This window comes from Alligator sinensis, unplaced genomic scaffold (assembly GCF_000455745.1).
Source record: "Alligator sinensis unplaced genomic scaffold, ASM45574v1 scaffold262_1, whole genome shotgun sequence".
NCBI classification, from domain to species: Eukaryota; Metazoa; Chordata; order Crocodylia; family Alligatoridae; genus Alligator; species Alligator sinensis.
In genome coordinates, this window is record NW_005841904.1 from 3,628,600 (window position 1) to 3,637,303 (window position 8,704).

Consider the following 8,704-nt stretch of genomic DNA (forward strand, 5'->3'; position numbering starts at 1 on the left):
CTTAATTTATTGATGAGGATGGGGTGAGAGACAGTGTCAAAGGCCTTCTTAAAGTCTAGAAAGACTATGTCCATGGCAACACCATCATCCAAGGATTTAGTTACTTGGTCATAAAAGGTAATTAGGTTGGTCAGGCAGGACCTGCCTTTGATGAACCCATGCTGATTGCCCCTGAGCATGATCTCCCCTGCTGGCCCCCCACAGATGTGCTCCTTGATGATTCTCTCCAAGATCTTCCCGAGCACCAAGGTGAGGCTTACAGGCCTATAGTTACTTGGGTCCTCCTTCCTCCCTTTCTTAAAAATGGGGACCACATTAGCTAGTTTCCAATCCCCCGGCACCTGGCCAGATGACCACGAATGCTCATACAGCCTGGCCAAGGGATCCGCGATGACCCCTGCCAGCCCCTCAACACCCTTGGGTGGAGGGCATCTGGACCTGCAGATTTAAAAATGTCCAGCCCTTCCAGAAGATCCCTAACTACATCTGCACTGATCGAAGGCCTGACAGAGCTATCCCCGAGACTGTCCCTATCTCTGGTAGGTGGGATGTCCCGGTCCCTGTTCAAGAAAACGGAGGCAAAGAAACTGTTAAAAATATCAGCTCTCTTGTCTGGGTAAGCCACAAGATTACTGTTTGCATCTTGCAGGGGCCCTACATTGCCTGGTGCCCTCTTCTTGCTCCCAATGTACTTGAAAAAGGACTTTTTGTTGTCCTTCATCCTGGATGCTAGCCTGAGTTCCATCTCTGCCTTGGCCTTCCTAATAGCCTTCCTACACTTATAGACCAAGGAGGAGTACTCCTTGGTGATAGCTCCTCCCTTCCACTGGTTATACGCCCCCCCTTTTAGTCCTCAGATGCCCTTGCTGAGCCAAGGGGGTTTCTAAGCACTCTTACCCACCTTGCTTCTCTCAGGGACTGTTATCCTTTGGGCCTGGAGGATCGCCCCCTTAAGGTACGACCATCCCTCATGAACTCCCATCTCCTCTACCTTCTGGGGCCTCAGTGCCTCCCCCACTAGTTTCCTAAGCTCCTTGAAGTTGGCCCTTCTGAAGTCAAGGGCTTTAGCCTTGGTGTAAGCCCTTGACACCCTGCGTTGGATAGTGAAATCCAGCAGGTGATGATCGCTATTGCCCAGGTGGTCAAGGACCTGCAGTCCACTCACCAGGTCATCCCCAGTGGCCAGGACCAGGTCCAGCAAGGCGTTACCCCTAGTGGGGCTGTGCACTTCCTGGAGAAGGTGAAGGTCCTGTAATACAGCCAGGAACCTACACGAGCCCTGAGAAAATCATGATTTTGCAAGCTACACAGAAACCACAAAATTCTCCCCACATTGTGATTTTTAAGGGTCACAAGCATAAGTGGCGGAAGGCTGGGGTTAATAGGGTTTAGCCCACTCAAACATGAGGCAGCGCAGAGGGCCGCAGGGCAGCCTGGGTGCGGGCTCCGGGCAGCTGCAGCAGGCATGCACAGACAGACATGGAGTCTGCAGATAGCTGGGATGGGGCAGAAGCAGTGAGGAACTGGGCTCTGCATGCTGCTGCCGTTGTACTCCTGGGGCAGCAGCGTACAGAGTCCAATGCATAGCAGGCACCCTGCCTCCACTCCACGTGCAAATCCAAGGGGCACGTGTCCCCCAGTCATTTTCTGAGGTGCGTGCAGTGGCAGGACCCCCCCAGCCCTGCACCCCTGGACAAGCTGCCCAGGCTCTGAGTGTCCCATTACCTGCCCAAAGGCCCCATTCACCCCAGCCCCTGCCCCTGCCCCACTCCCCCCTCACTGTGGTGGCCTTGATCTGCCTCCCCACCACACCCCTTCCTTTTCCTCTTCCCCTTCCCCAATTTAGCATACAGAACACTGCCCACCACAGCAGGTATCTGGCTGCAATCCTGGCTGCCTACAGGCTCTGTGTCGTCTGTGCACACCCCTTTCTCCCCACTGCAGCCACCTGGAGCCCATGTCTGGGCTGCCCTGTGACCCCCTGCACTGCCCCACTTTTGTGGGGGCTAAGTCCCATTTTCAAGGGTGAGAAGTTTTGATTCCATTAAAGTATTCGGTCAAAGCATAATTAAAAATCCTGTATTTAAAGAAATACTTTTGCAATAAAAATTTAATTGCAAACATTCTGTGGGTTTCAGCTAGTTTTCAAATATTTGCAAACTGCCATACAGGGGACAAAAAATGGTTCTCACTCAGCACGAAGTGCAGTACGAGGCAGTGGATTTAAACTACAATACAGAAGATTTAGATCAAATCTCAGAGGAAGCTTTATCAGAAATTATAACAGTAGGACAATGGAACAAAGGAAGTTGTAGAATCTCCTTCACTGGAGATTTACAAGAAGAGGCTGACCAGGTATCTGTCTGGGATTGTTTAGGAACAGTGAATCCTGCATTTGTGGAGGGTGGTGGACTAGATGATCCCTGAGGTCCTTTCCAATCCTGTGATTCTATAACTACTGAAAAATTGAGGGGAAGGACTTGAAAAGTTCTTAGGCACCAATAAGACAAAGCAAGTAGGATGCCAAGTCTGTAACATGCACTTGCTTCATCTTTCCAAGTTTTTGTCCATTACCAGGAGGGCAAGCACTGTAATTTAAAGAATTAGGAAAGCTGAAATCTTCCTGCTCTCTTGCTTCTGTGGCCATGGTGTCAAGAATTATAGAATTCTTAATGCTTTTGTAATACATTGTATTAATATAACTTGCTAATAGCACAAAATATTCTTGTAAAACACCAACCAATGTACAGACAAAACCCAGGCCCAAGATTTCCTGAAATCATTCTCATTATGTCCATATACCAGAACATCAGCACTTTGTTTTCTTATGTGACGGTAAATCTGTCTTTTAACTGAGGGCAGATTATCCCTTTGTCTATGTGTATGATACAAAATGCTTGAGTTCTGCATCCACTTCACACCCACTGTCAGGTCTGTCTGAGTCCCATACAGTAGGAGTTTGGCAGTACACCTTTTGGTGCCTGCCACTTTAATGGTTTGACTAGGCAGCAGAGTAGCCCACAGGTGACAGCAGAGCCAGTCAGGTGGTCACATGGCAACCAGGAGGCCCCGACTGCAGGAGAGCATGGCTGCCGGAGTATAAAACCAGGCCCAGGGAGCAGGGTCAGTAGTTGCAACTGGAGATCTGAAGGTGAACATCACTTGGTGGGAGTACTACTGCTCCCAGAACACCTGGAGGTCAGGGTAGGAACTATGGAGATGGAGGAGGTTCCAGGTCCTGGGCCATGACCTGAAACTACACCCTGCTGGGGTTGGATGGGGGTGGGGCTCCCTGTGGTGGGGCAGTCCCCAGGAAATGCCACACCTGTGCCTCCCCAGTTAAAGGTGAGGATGAGGCACTGGAAAACCTCAGCCCCCACGATCTGGTGGGTTACCCCAGAGAGGGGACAGGTTTGTGGTCCAGGCATGTCATCAGACCCCTGAGGCCCAAGGGACATAAGGCCCAGAAGCCCCAGTGAGGGGGTGGAGTAGTGGCCCTAATAAGGAGGCAAAGTATTGGCCAGGGCTGGAGTCAGCCCAGAGTGTGGGCAGTAGACCTGGTGCCCTGTCATAGAGTAGGGCCTGAATTGGGTGGACTGAAGTTCTGCAAGGGGTCAGGACCATGAGTGCTAGAGATGAAGCCTGAAGGCTGTATGGAGTAGAGCCAAGGGAGTCTGAAAGGCCATACAGAGAAGGGCAGTGTGATTGAGGCCTAATGAGGGGCAGTGTGACTGAGGTCTAGCAATAGAGCTACATTCGCTCTGCCCCACTTGGGGCAGTATGAAAAAGGTCCAGCATAGGGGCAGAGTTTGACTCTGGAAAGGACTATATAAGAGTCAACTGATGATGCCATCTGTGAGGCATGGGACATGGTGTAGGGGCAGTACAGAGCCATGTATTGTGTCTCTGGCACCGGGGCATTAAATGGGCATCCTTCCACCTGGGAACAACTTTTTTTTTAGTTACAACAAAAGCGTGGCAGATTGGAGTTAGGCGGGAGGATTGCCCTAGACAGGTAGGGAGGCCAATGATTGGACTGGCTTCGAGATGGCCCCCTCTCACAAGGACACTAAAGCCTGATTTATGATTTTTAAAAAATTGACACTAAGCTTTCTCTTTAACAAACATGAACATCTCAAACCGATTGCATCTCAGTTGAGTTTTGTCCTCTCTCTACTTGACCTTCTTGTTATCTAGGTCTCTTTTCCCTGGGACCGGTTTCCCCTTTAAATCTCTCAACTAGTTTTTTTTCTTCTCCCCTTTTTCTCCTTTCTCTCATCCAGCTCTCACCTCCATGCAGCTCTCTCCCCTTACAACTTCCAAGTTAGACATCCTCTTTTCTCCGGCTCCTCTCTTTCACTTGGCCCGAACCCTTTCTGTTCTTCATGTTCTGCCTTCCAGATTCTATTCCCTTCCCCGGCCCATAACTTGCCCTCTTTCCCAAAGCTTCTCCTCTCTTCTCACCACTGTTCTGCATGGGAATTCTACATCTCTTGCCTGCTCTCTCTATTTATTTTAAAAGGAGAACTTGGGAACAAAAATTCATAAACTGACTGGGCACTAAAGACCAAGGTCTAAACACTGATAGCAGCCTTATGGCACATTTATATTTTACCCAACTCCTGAATTCTTTCCAAGCAGGAAAGGTCAAAATGACCCTCCTCCCTTTTGATAGGCCTCGATCTCCCAGTTACCAGCTTCTTTTCTTCTTCTAATTATGGCATCAGGGCATTAAATGGGCAGCTACCTCTGAGAATTTCTCTTGCCCCTTCCCCTCTGCTGTGTATCAATATGCTGTGCCTGGTTCCTACCATCAGAGACCTGACAAAAAATGTGTTGCATTTGAAAGCTTGTCTAACTTTTATCCCAACTACATAGCTGGTCCAATAAAAGATATCACCATAATAAATGTTTGCCTCTTCATAATTACTGGGCCATCACAGCTACAGCACCACTTTTACACTACTTTATTTCTCTCTCATCCTCCTCCAGTTCCATCCGTCTATTCCCTACTGCCTTTTTATCTATTTTTCCTAGACCCAGCAGCCTCCCCCAGTTATTGTCTACCTCAATTTCCCTCCCAAATACATTCTGTGGTCCCTTGGAGCTTCTGATCAGTACAGTGTTGCTGACCATAAGGGTACAAACAGACATTTGGGGAGGTTAGATTGAGTTAAACATTGCCACCTGATCTAAGGTAAGTTGGGATGGGAGGGGGGTTAATGGAGCAGGGGCTGGGGGGAAGCAGGGTCTTCAGGGGGCTTGGAGGGATTGGGGCACTAACAGGGTCCGCAAGGGGTTGGTGGGGTCCAGGAGGGTTTGGCAGGATTAGGGGGGCTAGCAGGTTCTGCAGGGGGTTCTCTCTCCTTTCCCCCCCCGACCAGGAGCTAATTTTAGCCCCCTGACCTCCCTCCACCCCCAGATGAAAAACACCCTTCCCAGCAAACCCGCGCCCCAGTTCCGCTCACCCCTTCTCTCACCCTGACTTCGATCAGCTCCTGGTACCAGTGAATAACAGTAAAACTGGCACCAGGAGTGGCTTGTAGGATGGGGCATTTGGCAGACTAGGTGGGGGGGATAGGATTTGTTCATCTGGGAGAGGGGCAAAGGGCTAAAAATAGCTCAGTGCTGGGAGGGAAGGGGAGCTGTAGGAAAAGTACAGCACAGCAGCTGGGCTTTCCCAGCCCTGGAGATGTGCTGGGATCCGTACAGTAGTCCAGTTAGATCAATCTCACCTGAACTGATTTAAGTTACACTACCTCAGTGGTACACTTAACTTAGATTAGGTTGGCCATTTTAGACCAATCTAAACTTCTTGAGCTTCTGTACAGTTTGTACTTAGATCCCTAGTTAGGTCAATCTAAGTGTAAGGTCTTCATCTGGATGAACTAAGAGTGGGTGTCCATTTTTAATACAAACCTATTCCCCCCTAATCTCCCCAAACATCTGTACCTAGCCTAACTATTCATAACATTCATAAAAAAAATGGGATTTCTTTTAAAAATAATAATGCTGGGCTCTTTTCCCTGGCTTCCTGGTTGTAGTAACCAAATGTTCCTTAGATGGTTAATCTACTGAGCTAATTACATGTAGGCCCTGCTCTCCTGCAATAGGCTTCATGTAAACAGATCACTAACCCCATGTGGAGCTAAACTGAAATGAATCAGTTTTTTGTAAGCACAGAAATATGCTTATACAGAGCTCATAGCAGGATCAGGTCCAAGGAATACGAAATGTAACTATCAAGGATCAGGCGTGAATGGGGATATTGTTAATAAACCAATAAGGAAAAAGGTGGCTAAACTGGTTTGCTAAAAGGTACCTCATGTTGTAGTTAAAGATAATTTTATTTGTGTAGTGACTGAACATGAATGCCATAGGTAGCAGAGTGATGATATATAAGTGGCACTGTAACAGGACTTCATAAGACCTATAGTTTGCAAACATACCAGTAAATTCTGGCTCAAGTATGCTTTGAAAACATTTAAGCTGGCCTTGAAAAATTCTCCTATTGGAGAGTTTTTTACTGTTTTGATTTTTTTATGTGAATGAAATATTCTTTTTCATTATTGTCAACCATCTTTGCAAATGACAGGTGACTAGATGGTATAACTGGGTGTGTATATTTTCATGACAAGTATGCATGACTAGTTTAAGTTGAATTCCACATCTATTTGAAAAAAATCTATTCTGAGAATGCTGAATTGACAAGCTGAGTGTTGCGGGTGTTGCCTTTTTCAGGATGGGATCAGATTATTATGTGCCCTGAAACACACACCTTTTAATTTTCAAATTAATTTGAATGGAGAATGGCAGATCCACATTCCAGAAAGTCATTAGAAATATATGTGTATACACACACAGATCTGTAAATGGGAACTATGTAAAAGTCTTGTTATTCCCAATTATGCATTTGAAAGTGTTTAACCTGGTTTAAAACGAGTCTAGCAATGGGACTCTCACTACTTCCCTAGGGGTTATTCTACACTCCAATAGAGGTGATTGTTAGAGAAGTTTTGCCTTTATTCAGCCTTTTTATTTTCACAATCAATTTCATCGACAGAAGCAAATGAAATCGATTCCCTATGCACTTAAAAAAACACAACCACAAAACAAAAACAACACGAGTGCAGAAATGCAGAGCAGCATTTAAAACCCTGACAGTGATTCTCTAGGGATCATTGAATGATTATACATTCAAGCATAGTCAGCGCTTTCGTAATAGCTGCTGTTCTGATCTAGCTGATAACAAGCCTTATGTTCCCATTCCTGGGTTTCTAGAAGGAATGCCTATTACCCTGCCACTTGGGTACCCTGCCATCCTGACACATTTCACCTTCTCCTGAATAAAGCTCTTCCGGGGAACCAAGACACCCGTATGTCACAGTGACTGGAGCAGAGAGTTATAAATGGATTTGGCAGAAAAAACGTGCAGTGGTTGTGAATCAGAAAGCTCAGCCCGATGCCTTGGAGACACATAGGCAGGGCAATGCAAGAGAGACCTGGCTCTGTTAAAGATAAAATTTAACAAAAGGAGAAAAGGAAAGCAAAAGGCAACATGCTTCATTTAAATGGTGGTATCTCATTCTGTTTCCTCTCCCCACAATTTTTAATGCACATACACACAACCCCATCAGGAAGGCCATCAGTCCCTGGGATGACTTCTTTTCTCAGAAAACATCATCATTCTGTGTGCAGCACTTCCCTGCATATTCCCCAAATCAGCTGTTTCTGTAGTGAGGGACCTCAGAGGGGAGCAAGGTGACAGAGAAGGTAAGAAGAAGAAAAAGGAGAGAGGGGCAGAGCCCTAAATTAACACTTCTCTATGTAAACCAATGTATAAGCTCTCTAAGAAATATTCTCAGCCTCTGACCTAACAGCTGCAGCTAAAAGCCTCTGACTCCTAATAACAGGATGGGTAGTTTAGTATTCCCTGACATTACATTTATATTGCCCACCCCCCACCCTTCGGGATCAGCACACTGTCCAGAGCCAGACGCTGCAAACTACCCCATAATTGGCATATGAAATCCACCCCCCACCCTCCCTCCCACACATCTCAAATCATTTTCCATATGCATCTGCCGGCAGCAAACAAACCCCCAAAACAACCACAAAAACAACAAAAAGAGGGAGAGTGCAAGTCGCTTCTTGGCTTGTAAAAAGAGAAATGAATCCCCCACTCCCCTCTCAGTAACAAGAAAGGCAGCACTCACAGCTCGGTGCATTTTGGACATCAGCAGTGAAGCCTGGTGGATTCCAAAGCAGAGCTAAAAGAAGAGAGCCATCAGACGGCCTTTCTCAGCACTGGTTGCACAGCATACAAGATCATGTTTTGATTACAAAAGCCTCGTCTGGGCTCCCAGCCAAGAGCATTGGCTGCCTAATATACCAAGCACAGACAGGGTATTTGAGTGAGCGCTTGTGTCCTCTCGACTCTTACTCTCTTTTTAAAAGAAACACCCCCCTCCTGTTTCCCCCAAGACTTCCTTTTACTTCCCGATGCCATAACCCCATATAGGAACATGTAAACTTTGGTGAACAATAAAAATGGATTCAGAGACACCCTGACTTCACTACATAGCTAGTTATGGGGACATGTTATTTGTTCTGCAGGACTGTTTGAATGGCTGGCAGGTATTCATGAAAGTAGCCTTGGGTCTGTAATGCTTCATAATTCTAGCATGAACAATCCTTCATCCTA

At 46.8% G+C, this 8,704-nt stretch overlaps 1 protein-coding gene across 3 annotated transcripts in view; it reads right to left on the reverse strand.

Annotated features, from left to right (window-relative positions):
* The window catches only part of CCDC9B (coiled-coil domain containing 9B), a 97,950-nt gene extending 89,639 nt beyond the window's left edge, over positions 1-8,311 (reverse strand). For all 3 annotated transcript variants that reach the window (XM_025197772.1, XM_025197773.1, XM_025197771.1), the window contains exon 1: positions 8,217-8,311. In XM_025197772.1, coding sequence (XP_025053557.1) covers positions 8,217-8,237 — 21 coding nt within the window. In that variant the 5' untranslated portion in view covers positions 8,238-8,311. The remainder of the gene's footprint in view (positions 1-8,216) is intronic.
* Between the last annotated feature and the right edge of the window lie 393 nt (positions 8,312-8,704).